At 44.1% G+C, this 21320-nt stretch overlaps 2 protein-coding genes across 12 annotated transcripts; one reads left to right on the forward strand and one right to left on the reverse strand.

Moving 5' to 3' along the window:
* Positions 1-19: 19 nt before the first annotated feature.
* Positions 20-4226, reverse strand: LOC139409350 (tripartite motif-containing protein 16-like). 3 transcript variants are annotated; one of them, XM_071154368.1, is made up of 7 exons: positions 2385-4226; positions 2035-2130; positions 1656-1889; positions 1333-1492; positions 1090-1131; positions 908-976; positions 20-795 (listed from the first exon to the last, which is right to left on the reverse strand). In XM_071154368.1, the coding sequence occupies exons 1-7, from the start codon at positions 2976-2978 to the stop codon at positions 260-262; spliced, it is 1731 nt and encodes a 576-aa protein (XP_071010469.1). In that variant the 5' UTR covers positions 2979-4226; the 3' UTR covers positions 20-259. The 3 variants fall into 3 exon arrangements, 2 of the variants coding, with proteins under 2 accessions (XP_071010469.1, XP_071010470.1); XM_071154369.1 differs by having other exon boundaries at positions 22-795; positions 1090-1126; positions 2385-3032; XR_011634396.1 differs by lacking the exon at positions 20-795 and having other exon boundaries at positions 1333-1548; positions 2385-3032.
* LOC139409345 (NIMA-related kinase 1) lies at positions 4221-20598 on the forward strand. Of its 9 annotated transcripts, none has more exons than XM_071154353.1 (35): positions 4244-4369; positions 4505-4601; positions 5006-5103; positions 5208-5291; positions 5383-5450; positions 5559-5645; positions 6203-6257; positions 7032-7232; positions 7366-7438; positions 7550-7701; positions 7928-7999; positions 8329-8388; positions 8473-8520; positions 9142-9222; positions 9352-9578; positions 9653-9775; positions 9929-10031; positions 10266-10340; positions 11226-11309; positions 11441-11614; positions 11709-11888; positions 11976-12035; positions 12179-12413; positions 12579-12707; positions 13650-13778; positions 13876-14046; positions 14150-14368; positions 14493-14598; positions 15988-16064; positions 16138-16361; positions 17447-17619; positions 17775-18091; positions 18191-18324; positions 18434-18566; positions 19781-20598. In XM_071154353.1, the coding sequence occupies exons 1-35, from the start codon at positions 4253-4255 to the stop codon at positions 19792-19794; spliced, it is 4380 nt and encodes a 1459-aa protein (XP_071010454.1). In that variant the 5' UTR covers positions 4244-4252; the 3' UTR covers positions 19795-20598. The 9 variants fall into 9 exon arrangements, with proteins under 9 accessions (XP_071010461.1, XP_071010454.1, XP_071010455.1 ...); XM_071154354.1 differs by having other exon boundaries at positions 11979-12035; XM_071154355.1 differs by having other exon boundaries at positions 9653-9745.
* Positions 20599-21320: the final 722 nt, after the last annotated feature.

Consider the following 21320-nt stretch of genomic DNA (forward strand, 5'->3'; position numbering starts at 1 on the left):
AAGGAAACATTGACACAGCTGTAAGCATATTAATTTATTTATTTCATTCTTGCATAAAAGTAGGTAGTATATACAATTACCACTTTTTTCATAAAATAATTTGTACACTTGGTGGAATGCAGTTTTTTTTTAAAGCACATTATACACAATTCCCATATTTTTCTCAATGTACAATAAACAGTTTGAAGATACATGTAAACTACTCCTTCTGCCTTGCCCTACTCTGCAAATGGATTGTGTTGTAATCAGCCATTCAAATTTATTTCAGGGGGCACAATTTTATCTTGGACTGTATTTTGATCCAGAAAGCAGGATAGAGTGGTTGAGTGAATGTTGTTTTTACTCTATAGATGAGGGTCATTTTATCAGCAATGTTGTAAAATGCTAGAGTTCCTGCCTTGTGATCCAAGAACAGTCCTATTCTCCTAGAGGACCAAGCAGTTAATTGAATCTGTTTCTTATTCTCACAGACTTGGGCTATATTCCAGTCCAAACTCCAGGATTGATCATAAAATTCTAGAAATTTGGAGAATGCATCAGGGGGGCTGAGTTTTTTTTTCCTGTTTATCCCCTTATATGATACAGCTATGATAGCCTGTATTCCATCCCATTCAACCTCCCAGTAACAGCGCCCTGTCAAAGCCTCTCTGCACAGTACCACAGGCATGTTATCAAATCTATCTGGGTGGTCAGGATAAGGCAGTGCAAAATCATTCCATCCAGCCACTTTGTTGTCCTTAGAGAGAAGGAGGTTTTTATGTGCAGTGTTTTGGTCCAATGTGAGCTGACAGGCATCTGATGGAGAGAAAGCAGATATGATGAACCAGTACCAAATGACCTGTTCTCCGTCTGTCTGTCCCAGTACAAAACAACCTGATCTGTGTCCGTCTGTCTATACTGTACTTACATTTCAAAAACTCCTCTCTTGTTGTTGGTTCTTTACTCTCCACACACTTGTCTGTTACCTGGGGTAGAGCTAGAGGGATACAGAAATAATTAACTACAATAAATAATGTTACATGGTCTCAAGCTCAGCTGTGATTGTGCTGATGAGATTTTTGTGTAAATGTATGGTAAAAATGGACTCACGTGGACAAGGCTTTGATGCCTGCAGAATATGAATATCCTGTACTGTGGAAAACAGAGATATAGACCTAGTGAGTATAGCAATGTAGAGTAATTCTATACAGATTCAGATATGTATACAGAAGGTTGTGTTTATTACTTTTGTATTATTATTTTTACTCAATTAAATAAATGAAAGCTATAGATTGGTCAGTGGAGATGGTTTGAATGTAACAAGGGATTTGACAAGTCTGGTTTGTTGCAAACCTTTTTTAGAGATGTTTGCAAAGGCCCCTTCGCAAAAGTCCTCCAATCGCTGTTTCAGCTCAGCCACAGTTTTCTTCACACCTTCAAAAGAGACTTGCTGACTCACATTGATGCTGGATGTGTCTCCATATCCAGGGAGGGCTGGGACAGATTGACATCTCTAAAGACACACACACACACACACACAATCTTCATATTCAAGTTGGGTCCTGAGTCCTGTCAGATTGAAAGTGGAAGAAAGTACCAGGGGCATTCCGTGTGAATTTGGCCCAAAAATCATAATTTGTTACAAGAGTCATCGCACCCAGTAATGCCAATATTACCTGGAGGAAAATAATAAAATCTTCTGTTTTTGACAACTGCTCAAGCTCAGTATCTCTCCTCCTCAGCTCTAAAATCTCCCTTTGCAGTTGGTCAATCTGCTCCTCAGCTGGGCCAACAGCAGCCTTCTCCTGTGATCTGATCAGTCTTTTCACATCAGAGTACCACTTCTCAACAGAGCAGATTATTTCAGTAAAGACCTTGTCACTGTCTTCCACGGCTATCTGTGCAGAGTACTGTTGGGACACACACACACAGACAGAGAAAGGAGCAGTCTCAATTTGAATCAGGCCCCACACGAAGCTCTGAACACTGAATTTATCAGATAATTGGAGCAGAGTTTGAGTTGTCAGCTGTTGTAGTTCTCTCATTAATACTCACTGTGAGAGACCTCATGGCCTGCTTCAACCACAATAGTTCCTTCTCTTTCCTGGCGATTATTTGCTTGTATTTCCTGTGTGTCTCCTTCAGTTCTTTCTGTAGTATCAAAACGCTCATGAGTAAAAGGTGCATGTGATTGGAATCAGAGGGCATAAACTGTATTAACTGTAATGGCACTTTAAACAGTAAGGGTGGACTGTTTATTCTTTACTGTTTTGATAGCTGTGTGCACTTCGGACTCAAAGTCCTTTCCTTGTTATCAGTGTTGATACTGATGCATAAACTGCAGTTTAAATTCAGCAATTTTATTCCACATACATTTTCATACACAACATGTAAAAACAGCATACCTGTTTTGCAGTGCCTTCAGCTGCAGCTGAAACTGTTTCGTGGCCTTTGTGTACACCCATCAAACACTCATAACAGATACAACGTTGATCAGTACGGCAGTAAACTTCCAGTAGTTTGTCATGCTGAGAGCAGATCTTCTCCTGAAGCTGTATGGAGGCTTCCACAAGTGTGTGTCGTTTTCCAGGGTTGAGTTTGTCATGAAGCTTGAGGTGTGTTTCACAGTATGAGGCCAGACACAGAAGACAAGACTTAATGGCTTTCTGTTTTCTCCCACCACAGACATCACACTCAATATCCCCTGGTTTAGCATAACAAGGAACGTGAGGGTCAGCTTGGAACTCTTCAATCTTCTTCAGTTTTTCCACTACCTCTGCAAACATGGTATTTTTGCTCAGAGCAGGCCTTGGGGTGAAGGTCTGTCTGCACTGAGGGCAGACGTAGACACCCATGCGGTCATTTAGATCCCAATAGTCCTTTATACAGCCCATGCAGTAACTGTGTCCACAAGGAATGGTCACAGGGTTCTTCAGTAGATCCAGACAGATTGAACAAGAGAATTGGTCTTCCCCAAATAATGCATACGACTCAGCCATTTTGTGGCCGAGGATAATGTATGTAATGTGTGTCCGGGCTGGTACGAGGGGAAGTGCAACTATCTGAATTCCTATTGGTTTTGAAAAATTATATTTCCTGTTTCGACAACACCGCTGAGGGGTGTGGTTTTATCAAGATCTCCAACTGGGGCGTGAAAGATAGTTTCTCTTCTCTCAGAGAAACTAGCTACAGTACTATTTTTCTTTGCGCCTTATGGTTGCTAAGGAGAACGTCCACTTCAACAAACTCACATACAAACCCTGTACACCATTTTCCACTAGATAGCACAGCCACAAAGTCAAAATTCTAAAAGGGTTTAAATCGTAAAAACTCATGAAAACAAACATTTGCTTTTTGGTCTTAATTTAAGGTTAGGGCTAGGCATACGGTTAGCAGTGTGGTTAATTTAGGTTTAGGGATAGTTTTAAAATCAGATTTAAAAAAATATACATTTTGGCAATAGGCGGGTTTTATGACTTTGTGGATATGGTAACTAGTGACGACCCAGTTCTCCGCTTTACTTTTTGATTGACTGTTTTATTAGCCGCTAGGAACGGGAATTTTGTGGAGTCGACCAATGAAACGAAAGCATTGCACCACTGTAGTTAGATAGAGAGCGCAAGGGGCATTTTGTAGCAGTACGGAGATCTCTGATACGATGCATCAAATATCTTAGTGGTAAGTACATTTGAGCTACATTTCTACGATTTCAAAGCGTGTGTTGACAGACTGACAACGGAGCCTTTTTAGTGGCTGTCAAACTCTCATTCAAATTCATGGCTTGTGTTTTTGAGAGCTATCATCCTCAGCCTCCTACTAGCTAGGTGCCAGGCTGTCAACTAGCTAGCTACTAGCACTGTCCAGCAGGCCCATCCTTATCATAGCATGGGAATGAGAACAGTTCATGATAATGTAGCCCAACATTGACAGCATTCGATCAAAATAAAGACCAAATCATGTATTTTGGGGCGGGCGGGGTAAACACAGAGGGTCTCGTGTAAATTCGTATTAATGATGTAAGCTTTAAATGATGGAAACTTACTACACCTGCACCACTACACTCTACTCCTTGAATCAACATCAATAATGGACAACGAATACAAAGCAGGCAGCCCATATATCCTTACAGTGGTTTATAGAATAGTACAGTAGCCCAAAGGTAGTTCTTCTGAAAACGTTCCATGTGACCACATACTTTTGGTGGTGAGTAAAAAAAACGGAGTGTTTTTGTGTCCTACCAGCCCCAGAATGAGGAGTCATCCGTTTCAGAGACATGGATAAATATGAAAAGGTGAGGAAGATTGGGGAGGGCTCCTTCGGGAAGGCAATTCTCGTCAAATCCAGGGAGGATGGAAAACAGTATGTCATCAAAGAGATTGGCATCTCCCGGGTAAGCCACAGAGAACCGTATATGACATAATGACCATTTAGCCCTACATGATGTTATGGAAATTATATTCCACCCATAATATGATATTATCAATGTCTTCCTTTTCCTCTCCATTTGTCTCACTTTCTATGGCAGATGTCTAGTAAAGAGAGACAGGAGTCCCGTAAAGAAGTGGCTGTTCTGGCCAACATGAGCCATCCCAACATCGTCCAGTACAAAGAGTCCTTTGAAGGTAAACAACAACCTGTGCACCATGCAGTCCAGTGACCCCAGTTCAGAGGTCAATAGTCAGCAGTGATGGCCAGAATGCCTCTATGCCTATATCAATTTCCTTGAGACTTTAGGTTTATAATATACAGAGCCCTTCACCTGTGGTGTGATTTCTGATGAAGCAACGTGATCAATCTCAGTTGGTGTGAGACTTGGCAGCAGCTTCCAGAAAAGAAGTAGATTATCTGTCTGGCTCATTAATGAAACTAGAGCTAGACAGACCTCTCCCTCCGGATTCAATCCTGTAGTGTGTGTTTAACTTCAGCCTGGCAAGGGAGATCTAATAATTAGGTTTATGTGTCTTCTAGCACAGTGTAGCACAGACAGGTTGGTTGAACCAATGCTTTCTCTCTGTGTGTTTTCTAGAGTGTGGATGTCTGTACATCGTAATGGATTACTGTGAGGGAGGAGACCTATTCAAGACGATCAACTCTCAGAAAGGAGTGCAGTTCCCTGAGGAGCAGGTAAAACATAAGAGGCAGGTGAAAATGCCCCCCAACAGACAGATTTTTGTCATGGATGGATGGATGTCATGAACATGCGTTTGACTCTGTCTGTATCTTAATAGATCCTGGATTGGTTGGTGCAGATATGCCTCGCCTTGAAGCACGTACATGACCGTAAGATCCTCCACAGAGACATCAAATCACAGGTAAATAAGAAGTTAGAGACCCTTTCCCCTGAATTTTGTGCATACTGTAGTACACATTACTCATCATACTTATATGGTTTGGAACTTTTAGAACATATTTCTGACCAAAGATGGAACCATACAGCTAGGAGACTTTGGGATTGCCAGGGTGCTGAATAGGTGAGTCATACAACATACTAAAGAATCTATCCCGTGTTTAGTGAAAAGGGGGCAACTTCTTTGCAATGTTCATCTCCATTTCAGTAACTCCACAATCCTCTTTCTCAGTACTGTGGAGCTAGCCAGGACATGTATCGGGACGCCTTACTACCTGTCACCTGAGATTTGTGAAAACAAACCGTACAACAACAAAAGGTAACCTGCACCCATATCTGGTTGAGGGGGCATTGTCTCATGATGGGATGTGAACTTTTAGGATTCTCTCTTTGTGTATGTCAATGTGAGTTTGTAACTACCATTTTAAAAGGTGCAGAGTTGAATCATTTAATTTGTCACACACACTCAGAACAATGCAGAGTCATTGGCTACACTATGATTATGTAATGGTGTCATGTATAGCCTTTATGGAGTCAACTTCCTGGCTGGTGTACATCCAGAGTGCTGGGCAGGACACCTGTATTGATTCTAACCTATTTAAATATGCATCATGTAATCTAATCAACCTCAGTTACATGAGTCTGTATTTGTCTTAATGAACTGTAGCATGCAGCCTCACACTACAGCAGCCTATGGTTGTCTTCTTGTTAACAGGAGTGCCTTTCTTTCCACGTTAGCTAATGTGTAGAAAAGCATCTTTAGCAATAATGTATGTGCAATACTGTGTGAGCAAGAATGTAATGTACCAATCCCAGAGAACTTATCCCTCCTCTCTCCATCTGTATGCTCTCTTTCTTTCCCTTTCACTCCTCCAGTGATGTTTGGGCCCTGGGGTGTGTCCTGTATGAAATGTGCACGCTAAAGCATGCAGTAAGTATTTGTGTGTGTGTGTGTGTGTGTTAGGTGTGTCTTAAAGTCAGTAACAGAGTGAACCTGGGGCAGGCACAATATGAACGCTCACTCTCTCCCATATATAATGCATGATGATTCTCTCTGGAGTCAGTTGTGTTTCAGATAGTCTTTTTTAATGGCTGATCATATCTGCTGAGTACGTGGTCTGTTTCATTCTAAAAAGGTCTAATAATATTAATTACATTTATACATTTGAGTTATTAAGGAGACAATCTTATCCAAAGCGACAGTCACTTTAAGAATGTTTACATATTCTGCATTACATCGCATATGTATTCTATTCTACTGTATCGAAGTCTATGCCGCTCTGACATTGCTCGCCTAATATTTATATATTCTTAATTCCATTCCTTTATTTTAGATTTGTGTGTATATGTTGTGAAATTGTTAATTGCTTGTTAGATATTACTGCACTGTTGGAGCTAGAAACACAAGCATTTCACTACACCCGCAATAACATCTGCTAAATATGTGTATGTGACAAATAAAATTTGATTTGATTTCAACTTACAGTAGTGAGTGCACACATTTTCAGACTTTTGTACTGGTCCCTTGTGGGAATCGAACCTATAACCCTGGCATTGCAAGCACCATACTCTACCAGCTGGGCCACACAGGACCACTATTCATAATGTCAGAAGAGGCCATTAGTGTAATCAGTCATTCCCTTTGGTTGTGTCTGGCCTGCTATTTTAGTTATTAAGGAAGTATACCGTGTGTGTTCCCTCTTAGTTTGAGGCAGGTAACATGAAGAACCTGGTTCTGAAGATCATCCGGGGCTCGTACCCCCCTGTGTCGATCCACTACTCCCAGGACCTTCGCTCTCTCATGGGCCAGCTGTTCAGACGCAACCCCCGGGAGAGACCCTCTGTCAGCTCTATCCTCGACAAACCCTTCCTCTCCCACAGAATCTTCAGGTTCCTCACCCCAGAGGTAGGATACACACACACACACACACACACACACACAAGGTCCCAGGGACTGTTAACCCTTTGAGAGTATGACACACACTGTGAATCTAGTCTTTTCAGCACAACAATATGACGTTTGGTTTTCTCCCATTCAGATTATCGCTCAGGAATTCAGCCATAGCTTCCTCCACAAGCAGCCTAAACCAGGTGTGGCGCAGGCGGCATCAGGTAAACACACACACCACATAAAATGCTAACACATTTGAATGAATACACATGCCTCACTCTTACACCAAGAACCTCAACTTTGTAATGTAGTATCTTTCTTACCCTCTCTAGCCAAGCGTCGCGCCCCTGCTCCCATGCCTGTAACTCCAGCCCAGAAGATCACCAAACCAGCCGCCAAATATGGAGTGCCTTTAAATGTCAGGAAAGCCTCAGATGCAGCCATGAAACCTGCCGAGTGGAAACCAGCCGTCAAACACAAGATGGTTAGTACTGGAAGAGAGCCAGTGACGTCTTTCAGCCTTCTCAACAGGATGATCCTATACTGGCTGTGCATCCTTGTCTACTGCCCCTCCACTGAGACAGATCTATTCATATTGGTTATGAATGTGTGTTATGAAGATGTGTCATGTTACACCTCAGTGGGACATGGATGGGCGTGTGTGTGTGTGTGTCCTCTGAGTCTGAACCCCAGTGTTATATGTTGCTCAGGCCCCCGTCCCCCTCCCAGCAGCACCCCAGAGGAGAGTGAGTCGAGTGGAGGAAGAGAGGAGGAAATATGAGGTAGCTACAACAGAGAGAGCGCCTCCTGTAACCTGTATTAACCCCTGCATCTCCTTTTCTTCCTTCCATTACCCAACCCACATAAAGCTCCCTCCTGACGTACATCCTTTTTTCTTCCTCATCATCACTCATCCAAACAGAGTGCAGCCCCCCACTTCTCCTCTTCCAGACAGTTTGAATAGCCCTCCCTCTTCTACACCCCTCTTTCTCCTAACCTGCCTAAAGAGTGCTCTTTTTTCCCCCTCCTTGTATACCTGTTCTATAGCAGTGAACCTCTTGCGTCTTAATAAGTTTGTGGTTTCATGTTGACTATTGTGTTTACACTACAGGAAGGTGCCAGGAAGAAAAGGATGGAGCTGATTGAGAAAGAGAGGAAACAGAGGGAGCAGGTCAGCTGGGTGTCTAGCATTTGATATACTGTATTACATCTGAAATATGAAACTTCAGATTGTTCATCTTTATTTGTTCTTCAGATGTTTCTGTTGAAGGCTGGACAGATGAAGAGATATGAGCGGGAAAAGGTGAGTCAAATCGAATGTTATTTTCCACGTGCTTCGTAAACAACAGTTGTACACTAACAGTGAAGTGCTTACTTACGGGCCTCACAACAATGCAGAAAGAAAAATAATAGAAAAAATAACAACACAAGGAATAACTACACAATGAGTAACGATAACTTGGCTATATACAGGGAACACCAGTACTGAGTCGATGTGCAGGTGTATGAGGTAATTAAAGTAGACGGGTACATATGGATAAAGTGACTAGTCAACAGGATAGCTAATAAGCAATAGCAGCAGCGTATGTGATGAGTCAAAAGGGGGCCATTGCAGAAAGTCTAGGTAGCTATTTGGTTAACTATTTAGCAGTCTTATGACTTCATGGTGGAAGCTGTTCAGGGTCCTGTTGGTTCCAGACTTGGTGCATCGGTACTGCTTACCATGCGGTAGCAGATAGAACAGTCTCTGACTTGGGTGGCTGGAGTCTTTTGACCATTTTTAGGGCCTTCCAAGACAGTGGGGGTAGTATAACCGTAAACAGTAGTTATTTACACTATGTAACATTATGACATTGCAGTAGTGACGATCAAACTTAAGCATTTCATGTAATGCTTATAGTGACTAGTGAACTTTGACCCCCAGATAAACCGGATCAACCGAGCTCGAGAGCAGGGCTGGAGGCATGTCCTGAGCTCTAGTGGAGGCAGCAGTCCAGAGAGGAAGGTACAGAATGACCCCCCCATCATCATCATCATCTACTGTGGTTTCACTTCATTAGTCTCACTACACTGGAGATGTTTTATCATCAATCAAAGCTTCTCCTCTCTAACTCACTGTCTTATCTGTCCCCAGTGTTTTGTAGGAGGTGGTGGTATGATGGCTGGGTTTGCAGCTCCTGTCCCAGAGCCCCTGCTTCCTGCTCCATGTCCTGCCCAGGGCCCCACCCCAGGCCCTGCCCCGCTCTCCCCTAGCAGGGGCCCGTATGAACACTACCATGCTGCTCTGGACCAGCTGGCCAAACCTCAGCCCAAAGAGGGTGCCAGAGAGGGATTCGCAGCAGGAGGAGACACTCCTGTTAGGTGGGTTCAGCCATCATTTCCTTTGGGTAATTTATTGACTCAGGTGACTGATTGTGTTGTTTTGTATGTGTAAGGGGTGTGCCAGCTGCTGCCAGCTCAGTGCTGCCCAATGGCCCTGCTCGTCTCCCAGACCCTGATGTTGTGAAGAGAGAGCTACGGAGGCTAGAGTATGTCACCAAACAAACCCATGTTAGCAGGTCCGTGGTTGGTCTCAAACCATTCTAGAAAACATTACTCTGTCGCTGACCGGCAGTAAAGCTTTGCTTGATATTGGATCATATTTATTAGTTATTCCTTACGTTGTATCAATACTAAGTCAATTAAATAACTTCCTCTCCAACTGTCTCCAGGCAACGGGGTCACGCAGCAGCTGAACGGGCCAATCAGGTTCAGGAGTTTCTGCAGCGTAAGAGAGATGCCATGCTGAACAAGGTCCGCGCTGAGGGACAGCTGGTACGTTTTCTCCTTCCTGCCCCCCATTTCTATACTTCTGCTCACTGAACAATAGGATGGCCCTTTTCAAGTCTGTTAAGTTCTCACAAAAGATAACGGGGTTGTTGTATGGTCATGGTTAATAACCAAAGTGTCGATCTGGAATCAAGGTTGAATTGCATGCTTACCGGAGTTTAGACAAAATGCAGCACATTTTTATACATGTGAAATGTGGTTGAATTGAACGGTGAACAGGGTGCCCGGCAAAACCTGGCAGCCATCTATGGTCGGTCCAGCTACAGCAGGCCCAAACCCAACAAAGAGGAGGAGGTAGGAGCCCAGCTCTCAGCTCTGGATGTCCAGCCGGCCTCACCCCATCTGATCCCTCACTCATAACAACATGCCTGGGTTTGGCTTGCCCTCTTCAGTTGTGTCTGCATGACACTACACTCAGACACATCCCCTTAAAAGAATAATCCACTTAAAAACGATCTTTTTGTATTTTGTTCATTAATCGACTGTTGATACAGTCCCAAAATGTTTTGCATGTCAGCAATCAAGTTTTCAAGATGGGCTTTCAAAAAGCAAGTTGTCACTTGCCACACCATCATGATGCAAAACACTCTTGAAAACCTGATTGCTGACTTTCTTAATATTTTGGGACTGTATATTTTTTGATTGGATTATTCCTGTAACTCTGCAGTCAAAGTCACCCAGCAGCACCTCCCAGTGTCCGACTCCCTGTATTGCATGTACTGTGTCACCAGGTGTGTGTGTCAATGCACAAGTGTGATTCAGACCTCATACATTTGGTGCACCAGTAATAGCTTTTTTTCCCCTTTCCATAACATATGTTTGTGCACATTATGTTGTCCCTTTTTTTGAGCATTTTTTTTATGGAATAAATTAATCTCAAGTAACTCCAGTGTTTCCTTTTTAGGTGTTTGAGTAACTCAAGCTTTGTTTTTATATATTGCACCAGTGTCTTTCTTGCAGTATCAAGTATGTGGATGACTGATTTTACGTCGGTTCTTACATGTCATTTGTTATAGGAAACCATTTTAGTGGATTATTTTGTCATCTGTTTGTGTATGTTGTATAGCTTTGTGTCGTATGATGTGTAACCTGTGTGAGTCTGATCTGTGCTGTAGCCTCTTAGCAATATGTGAACTCTTTGTTTGTGTGTTAGTATAACTTCTGCAGTTATGTTCTCAGGAGTACCTGTCCCGGCTGAGGCAGATCAGGCTACAGAACTTCAATGAGAGACAGCAGATCAAAGCACGCCTCAGAGGAGTGAAGGTATCCTTCCACCCTTTTAGAACACATCAGCATAACATCCTTTTAATCAGCCTCTGAACTTCTGTTATGTTTTGGCATTTTTGTTTGCGGGTAATGGCGGCATCATCTGGTTGTTTGCGTGATCAATCCAGTACGACAGTGATGGCTCAGACAGCAAGGAGTCCTGTGAGGAGACAGAGCTGAGGAGAAAGAAGATTGAAGCCCTGAAGGCCCAAGCGCAGGCCCGTGCTGCTGTGTTGAAGGAGCAGCTAGAGAAAAAAAGGAGAGAGGCCTATGAGAGAGAAAAGAGAGCCTGGGAGGATCACGTAAGTCCCCATACTCCTCAAGCTCATCTGCTACAATTGTACAGCATGTGTAGGATTAAAATCACTAACATTGATTGTGGTGTGTTTTTGTCAGCTTGCAGCTCGAGGCGTGAAGGTTGGAATGGTAGCAGGAGGTGTAGCAGTAGAGCTAGCTCCTCCACCTCGGCCTGGCCCCTCCCTCCCTGTACAGGACGTTGTAGCTAGAGCCCAGCCTGCATCCAAACCCTCCACCCCTGTCATCTCCATGACTTCTGCTCTGAAGGACGTGGGAGCAGTCAGTAAACACTTAAAGCTTTCAGTTATTTTCCTCCATTATTCCATTTTTATTACACATGCTTTCTCCCATTTGTCTGTCTCCCAGCAGCTGGCGTCTGTGCAGAGCTCTTTTAAAGATGACTTTCCTAAAACGGACATCATTAAGGTGAGTTGGGTTAATAACTTCCAATACAGCACAGTGCTGCTTCACAAAATTACTATTTTACACTGAGGCTAGTTGGTTGCAGTGCCTTTTGGTTTATAGTAAGACAGTGACTATATGTTTGGTTTTATTGGTGATTTCTTCAGAGTGAGAAGAAGGAGATTCTCCGGAGACTGAATCAGAACTTGAAGGCCCAGAGCCCTGAGGAGGAGGTGTCAGCCACACCCTCAGAAGAACTATGCCCCACCCCCCAGCAGAGCCAGCCTATCGCAGAGGAGAGACCGTCCTCTGGTGGGGACAGGAAAAAGTGGGAGGCTGTAGCCCCGTCTATTCTCTCTGTAGCCCAGCAGACTCTAGAAGAGACCTGTATCAGAACGACTGGTGAGTTATACCATCTGTTTCCTAGAGCCGGACTCTTAAACAGAATCTTGTTCGCTATAGAAAGGACTAGGACCTGTTTGAATTGCTGGATTGACAAGAACCGTGGATCCTTACTCTCAACATTTTGATTCTGAGCTCCATCTCTCTTCCTCTCCTTCTCCCCAGGCTCTCAGGCTCTGTCTCCAGAGGAGAGACCGTCCTCTGGTGGGGACAGGAAGAAGTGGGAGGCTGTAGCTCCGTCTATTCTCTCTGTAGCCCAGCAGACTCTAGAAGAGACCTGTATCAGAACGACTGGTGAGTTATACCATCAGTCTCCTAGAACCGGACTCTTAAACAGAATCAAATCAAATGTATTTGTCACATACACATGGTTAGCAGATGTTAATGCGAGTGTAGCGAAATGCTTGTGCTTCTAGTTCCGACAGTGCAGTAATAACCAACGAGTAATCTAACCTAACAATTCCAAAACTACTACCTTATACACACAAGTGTAAAGGGATAAATAATATGTACATAAAGATATATGAATGAGTGATTGTACAGAACGGCATAGGCAAGATGCAGTAGATGGTATCGAGTACAGTGTATATACAAATGAGATGAGTAATGTAGGGTATGTAAACATTATATTAAGTAGCATTGTTTAAAGTGGCTAGTGATATAATTTACATCAATTCCCATTATTAAAGTGGCTGGAGTTGAGTCAGTGTGTTGGCAGCAGCCACTCAATGTTAGTGATGGCTGTTTAACAGTCTGATGGCCTTGAAATAGAAGCTGTTTTTCAGTCTCTTGGTCCCTGCTTTGATGCACCTGTACTGACCTCACCTGGATGATAGCGGGGTGAACAGGCAGTGGCTTGGGTGGTTGTTGTGCTTGATGATCTTTATGGCCTTCCTGTGACATCGGGTGGTGTAGGTGTCCTGGAGGGCAGGTAGTTTGCCCCCGGTGATGCGTTGTGCAGACCTCACTACCCTCTGGAGAGCCTTACGGTTGTGGGCGGAGCAGTTGCCATAACAGGCGGTATACAGCCCGACAGGATGCTCTCGATTGTGCATCTGTTGAAGTTTGTGAGTGCTTTTGGTGACAAGCTGAATTTCTTCAGCCTCCTGTGGTTGAAGAGGCACTGCTATAGAAAGGACTAGGACCTGTATGAATTGCTGGGTTGACAAGAACCGTGGATCCTTACCCTCACCTTTTGATTCTGAGCTCCATCTCTCTTCCTCTCCTTCTCCCCAGGCTCTCAGGCTCTGTCTCCAGAGGAGAGACCATCCTCTGGTGGGGACAGGAAGAAATGGGAGGCTGGATCTCCGTCTATTCTCTCTGTAGCTCAGCAAACTCTAGAGGATACCTGTATCAGGACCGCTGGTGAATAACCTAGATGCATGCATTCCAGCACAATATCTCCTACATCCAGACTATATCTACATGTATACTTATAGATATCTGTTTGTGTATGTTGTAGAACAGACAGTGGGTGAGGTCATTCGGATGGATGTGCTACAGGACGACGCCCCCAGAAAAGCATGGGGGCGGAGCCCGGATTCTCAGGTGCTGAGAGTTCTACAGGAGGCGGAGCTTCAGCCTCTTACCCAGCTGCTGGGGAATGTCAACATCTGTGAAGAGAAACTCACTGGCGAGTCCTTAATATACCCACCAACACACACTTACCATTACCAACCACATTCCGTACAGACTCAACGTCTAAGTGCTAATGATTCTGATTGGTTCCCATTCAGACAACTTGAATCAGACGGCTAAGATGGTTGGTGTGAGTGGAACTAAGGAAGTGATGCATTCAGAGGCAAGCCCACCTGCTGTGATATCTGTCGTTAAGAACACAGAGGTCCAAGGTCAAGAAGAGGGGATGATCTCAGTAGACGTGACGGGTCAGGAGAAGAGGCAGGCTATATTAGAAGAGATGCTAAAGACCCCACCCAAACCGATAGAGATGGAGGGTGAGGGAGTGGGTTACATACTATACAGGTTGTCAGATACTGGCAATCTTCATCCAGAGACCTGCAGTCAGTGTATTATATAACACCACCTAAATCACTCAGTCAGTTCTCTTGTTCTCTCCAGATCCAGCAGACTTGGAGTCAGTGGTCCTGGAGGAGTGCCCAAAGCAGGCCTCAAATTCACCAGCTGGAGTAGTGCAGGCCTGGGAGAAACGAGCCCTGCCGCTGGGGTGAGGGTTTGCTGGCTCCCCACTGGAGCTGGATTACAGAAATCTAATCCAAGAAAAGGTTTAGTTAATCAAGACCTAATGTGATTTACATTGGATTAAAAACCTGTACCTTTAGACTAACATGTGACTTGAACTATAATGAAGCTTAGACATAATATTAGTATTTATTTTAATTTTAATTTAGCGCCTTTTCTCCCCAATTTTGTAGTATCCAATTGTTAGTAGTTACTATCTTGTCTCATCACTACAACTCCCGTACGGGCTCGGGCATCCAACCCGGAAGCCAGCCGCACCAATGTGTCGGAGGAAACACTGTGCACCTGGCGACCTGGTTAGCGTGCACTGCGCCCGGCCCGCCACAGGAGTCACTGGTGCGCGATGAGACAAGGATATCCCTACCGGCCAAACCCTCCCTAACCCGGACGACGCTAGGCCAATTGTGTGTCCGCCCACGGACCTCCCGGTCGCGGCCGGCTGCGACAGAGCCTGGGAGCGAACCCAGAGTCTCTGGTGGCACAGCCCCTAGACCACTAGGATCCTAAAATGTCATCTACGTAATTCCCAAAAGCAATTATAATGAGAGGACCATAAACAATAACTAGTAATGCTGCATACACAAATCTCACCTTTCTGATAAAATGGCTGAGGTGTAGTCACTTTGAAGGACACAAGCTCAAGTACACAGTTCAAATATGAAATATTTTATGACGTTTTTCCTATTCAACAAAACTGTATGAATAAGACTTGAAATTGCTCATCTGCTTTCTTAATATAGTATAATCAAATTAGAAAACCACTAACTATAAGATTTGTGTGTTTAGAAAATGTGCATATTTTCTATTTTCAAGGTCTCTCTTGATCAAAACATCCACCCCCCCCCCCCCCCACTGCTGTGAACGTCACACAGATCTCTATCTTGGCTTCCATAACTAATTAGGTACTCACTCTCCTTTAATCTCATATACATCTATGCCAAACAAAGTGGAATTATTTTAGATTACTGGATATAAATCGACCTCTGAATGTGCTATAGTGATGAAATAACGCTCTCCTGCTGCACTACGGTGTAAGGATTGCAGGCATTTGCTTTGTCAGTGGCTGATACATATGGTTCAGCCAGGAGTTGATGGACAGTTGGAAGAGCAAATTAAATGGTAGGAGGGACATCCCAGCTTCAAGTGGTTTCAGATTTCACATCCTAGATTTCACAAAAATATACTGTGTCTGTGGGAACCAGATCGATTTATAATTGAAAATGTCAGTCGGAACTGGTACCAGAACCACGCAGCTCCCCTAAGGGGTGTTGACATCTGAGTGGTTTTAAGAAATGTTCATGAAACTCAATTATCAAGAATTATGTCTTGATTTTGCATGTGATTCTCCTATTAGGCCACCAGAGGGCAGAGTAACGCCAGCAGAAACCAAAGAGGTTGGGGAGAAAGCAGAGAAGCAACCTGAATCCTCCGGTAAGCTGAGAGAGACACTTCTAAAACTAAACTACCTTTGGTGTCCCATACTCACCTCCCTCCCTCCCTCTAGGTATAGCACCTGTGTATGAGGAACCTCTGTTTGTGAAGCTGTGCTCCTCGCCGGCCCACCGCCGTACTGCAGCTCTGGTTCTTATGTCAGCCCAGTCGTCCATGGAGGACTCGTCCTCTTCTCTAGCCTCACGCTCACGCTCCGTCTCTCCTCTCCGCTCCAAACACCACAACGCCCTCCTCATCGGCCTCTCCACCGGCCAGTTTGATGCCAACAACCCAAAGGTGAACAACACTTCTCCTCAAGGCGACTGGAGATAAGAACTAAGGAGAATGAATGGATGTGGAATTGCTAAATAATTATGAATAACTATTAACATAATCGCACTGTTATGGTGACCCTGAACATCCTCTTATAATACAACACAAGTAACGAGCATATTCTCCTTTTATAAAATGAACAAACAACATCTTTCAGAGGTGAATGAAATTGGCTGGTTAATTTCTATATCAATCACATGACAGGATCTGTACCTTCCATTTAATATGATCTTTTATTCTATCCTCTAAAGTGATGTTCAGCTGTAGAGGATGTTTAGGAAATGAACTCTGACCCTTCTGCCTGTGCATGAGAAATGTGGAGGTTCTGTGGTATTTTTAGGTTTTGATTCAGTCTTTATTAATGAAGGGCTTTGGAATAGAGACAGTCATATTAATCACATGGTCTGAAGAAGGCATGATGAGAGAGGCTATTTATCTTCCTGCATTTTTCATAACATCAATCAGGGACGAAGGAGAGCGGTGCAGAGAGAGACAGGCAAAGCTCCCTGTTATTTGTTTGTAGGGATGGGTGTGTCAGAGCTCTACCTTTGATCCGTGTGTGTACTCTGGTCCAGCTTTGAGCCCTACATGTATGTGTTTTCAGCAGTGGCTCTCCCTGGACAAAGCGTTATTAATGCAATTCTTCCACATCCCTGATGTGTCATCATACCAGAGTCCACTCCACTGGCCAGCCTCACGCATGCACACACACCTGCACACATGTCCTCGAACATGCTCCAACTGATACCTCAACTGGCCCCAGGTTAAAGGCATTTTTCACATTTAAAAAATGTGGGGATTTGAACTTGCAACCTTTCGGTTACTAGTCCACCGCTCTAACCACTAGGCTACCCTGCCGCCCCAAAAGGAATTTGATTACAATTTGATTAATTTCCTTGATCTTCTGGGCACCTGACCTGCACTATAACTTATGGCAAAATCCTGTTGCAAACTTTCAAAAAAAGTAAAGTTGGTGCTAAAAATATGCATCTGTGATATTTATTTAGTCATGGTGGGTGTGTGACCGGTGCTTTACTGTTTGTCCTCAGATGCTGCGTACCTGCTCTCTACCAGACCTCAGCAGACTGTTCAGCTCTCTACAGGAGGCAGGAGGGGCCAACGGGGCGGTTGCCCCTGACAACGACAACAATCTGGATATAGAGGACATGGAGGAAGAGGAGGAAGAAGAGGCCAAAGAGGATGAACAATCAGAGACTGAAGAGTAAGATACTCATTGCACTACACATGCGCACACACACAGTGAGTATATGTAGAATACAAAGAAACCCAATTTCACTTCTCTGTGTTTTGTGGAACATCCTTTGTGCAGTTTGAAAACATGACGTGCTATGAGTACTATGAGCTGTGTTCTCTCAGTGTGTATGAGGATGATGACTTGAGGGAGCTAAGGGCCTCCATGGAGAGACTCCTGCAGGAGGAGCGCAGCGAGGAAGATGAGGGGGGATCTGGCTCTAACTCTGGTAGTCCTCCAGAGGAAGAGGGAGGCGATGGCTTTAACGGCAACCCTGCTGAGGATGAAGATGATGAGGAGCTGAACGGGATGGCTGTGGATGAGGAGGAGGGTTCTAATGGGAGTCCAGGTGATGAAGAGGCAGGACACACACTCACCAACGGACTGGAAGAAGAGGAGCACCACAGCAGTGAGAGCCAGCTCAATGAAGAATGGCAATCGGGTACATTAGTAATCCTTCCTTCATCCACATGCACAATACTGTAGCTACAATGCATGCAGCCAGAAGCAGATTGTCAATAGGATTGTGTGTGAACAACAGATGACAGTGGTGAGGAGGAGGACCGTGCGGCTGAACAGCAGGACAGCATATTCAGCCGTCTGGAGGAGCTGCGGTTTAACCTGGAGCAGGAGATGGGCTTTGAGAACTTTATAGAGGCCTACAACAAGATCAAGGTATGGATGGGACCTGCTTACCCCCTACCCTCCTGAAGTCATTCATTATCTATCATACAGCAATTACACATGGTCATTGAATTTTCATGATGTCCTTGTACCATTAAAGGCAATTCATGAAGATGAGGATGAGAACATCGACATGGGCCCCGACATGGTACTGAACATCCTGGGGACTGAGCACCAGCACCTGTACCCCAACATCCTTCACCTGGTCATGGCTGATGGAGCCTACCAAGAGGGTTAGTATCAAGAGGATTATACCAAGAGGGTTAGAGTGTGTGTGTGTGTGCGTGTGCGTGTGTATCCCACCTTCTCTTATTCCCCCTTTGTTTTGATGGATCTCTTTTCCCTCATGTTTAAATCACGGTCCCATATGTGTTGTTCTATTAATTGTTGTGTTCAGCCAGTATACTGATTCCCTCTTAAACAGGTTTTCCCAGAGCGCTAGACTGCGTGAGCGAGCCAATAAACCCTTTAATCTAATCTGCCCAATCCTATTCTCCCCTAGCGCCCCACGGGCTCAGACACTTAGGGACTATGTCGACGTGAAACACACCCTAAAGACTCTCTGTCTGTCTCCCCCTCACTCCCCCGCCTCACCCCTGTGCCAAGTCAGCTGTCATATGCTGGGGGAAGGGAGAGGAGAGGGAGTGTTTAATTTGTGTCTGATGGAACAGAACGGAACTCTACCAGGACATGAGAGCAGAGGCTTCAGACGGCTCTCAAGCTCTCTCTGGACTATCTCTGCTCTCTCTTTGTTTTGTTCTCTCTAACACTTTGGATAAAATGAAACACTTGTCTTTCTCCCCCCCCCTTACCACTCTATTCTGTGTAGATGTCCAGTGCTGGTCTGTTTGTCTCTAACAGCCTTGCTCTCTCCCTTTCGATCCATTTTTATTTGATCTGATGTGTGACTCAAGCCCTTCCATTTAGGCAGAGATGTTAATGTTAATGGAACCAGGCAGGAGGCTTTCTCTCTGAAGCTCAAGGCTTCTGATTTCAAACTCTTTCTGCTGCTTGAAGTCTGCCTGTAATGGGAATTAGTCTAACCTTTCGCTGAAGATTAGAGCCTCCATTGATTCTTAAAGGGTTACATGTCTGAATGGAGTGTGTTTGACTGTTGGGCCTAAGGGGGTGATCCTGCTGAATGTTGTGTTACGGTTGTTTTGTCTTGTAGGGTGCCAGATTCACACCTTTTATAGTGTTCAGGGTTTAAGGTCACTGATTTGGGATTAATGGAAATGTGAATTTAGTAATAAAGACTGCAAAAGTGATGTGCTCAGCTTTTTGCCCAGCACCTCAGATTAAGAAAGCTGATTTGACCTGGGGCTCTGAGTGTACTTAGCCACTCTCTCATGCTACAGCCTATCTAATGACTCATTGGTTTTAACATGCAACTTCACATCTCTCTCTCTCTCTCTCTCTCTCTCTCCATCCCCTCTTCTTCTTTTAGATAATGATGAATAGGGGATATGCGTCCAAGCCGCTGGCAGCTTCTGACAATCTGCTAGCCATCTGATGTCTTCCCAAGGTGCACTGCATGTGGTAGACGACTCTCTGTGTTGAGGGTTGGGGCCATAGATGGATCTGGGAGGGGTTGGAGCCAGGCTCTGGCACAGTTGCATGATTGAATAGGCTATCTAGTACACTGATGTCTGTATTTCCTACTTCCACTTCAAACACCTGACTCACTCTTTTTTAACTTCATGTTCATATGAAAGTGCATTATCAAGAAATACTTTCTGGTAACCAAAGTTAAATGGAAGGTTTCGTCAAACATAAATCTGTCTGTATCTGTTGGAATATATTCATTGACCAGCACCATATCAAATGGTCAATTTTAAGGTCAAACAGGTGATTGTACATGTGATATTCCTAATGCTGGGGTTAGGACCACCCAGTCACCATCCTCACAATACAAACCAGGTCAACTTCTATAAACGTGCAAAACATATTTTCCATAAAAACCCGTTGGACCTCCTTTTTTAAATTACTTTTTCATACAGCTAAATGTTATCTAATGCATTTTCACATTTCTTACCTGTTCTGTTAACCCCAAAATATGTGTTCAGCTCAAAAGGAAGATCACTTTTTGTTTAAGGATGTTGTATGTTGGCATGGTAGCAGCTGCAAGGGACTGCTACTTGTTTGCTTTATGTCAAGTCCGATTGTTACTCTGTTAAGAGAATTGTAAAGATATAAATTACTGGTAATGATATCGATTTTAAAGCGTTATTCTTATTTGATAATAAAGGAAATATTGTAAATAAATGCTTTTTTCTAATCTTTGTTTAGATTTAAGCCTTGTTTGGTGTTTTACTGTATGCATTTTCGCATGTTTGTGTATGATGACTCTGCATAGATCCATTACACCAAGAAGGACTAAGAAGGTTACATTTCAGACTGCTGCGTTTTCAAAAACATTCATTTTATTGCGCTTTTCTCAGAAGTGTGTGTGTGTGTGTGTGGTGGCTGGTGATAATTGTAGCTCTTGCACAATCAAGCTTTGCCAGCCACTGTATGAAGGATCACTATGTTTTAATATACTTTGTGACACTGCATGTGGTGAGCCCTACATATCTACAGGCAACTCTCTGAGGGTTGACTCTCACTGAAGGGGGCAGGAGAGGCCTGTGTTGTCCTGTCCATCAGGAACCACTGTTCAGCTGCGATCAGACTACAGTGGGAGAACCCTACTGTGGATTTCCCCTGACCCAAGGCATACTAAATGACAAAATTCTAATAACAAATATTCTCAGACTACAGGGACCACTATAGTCCCTGTGCCCAAGAAAGCGAAGGTAACCTGCCTACATGACTACTGCCTGCAGCACTCACGTTGGTAGCAATGAAGTGCTTTGAAAGGCTGGTCATGGCTCACATCAATACCATCATCCCAGAAACCCTAGACCAGCTCCAATTTGCATACCGCCTCAACAGATCCACAGATGATGCAATCTCAATCGCACTCCACACTGCCCTTTCACAACCTG

This window comes from Oncorhynchus clarkii, chromosome 5 (genome assembly GCF_045791955.1).
Source record: "Oncorhynchus clarkii lewisi isolate Uvic-CL-2024 chromosome 5, UVic_Ocla_1.0, whole genome shotgun sequence".
Lineage (NCBI taxonomy): Eukaryota > Metazoa > Chordata > Actinopteri > Salmoniformes > Salmonidae > Oncorhynchus > Oncorhynchus clarkii.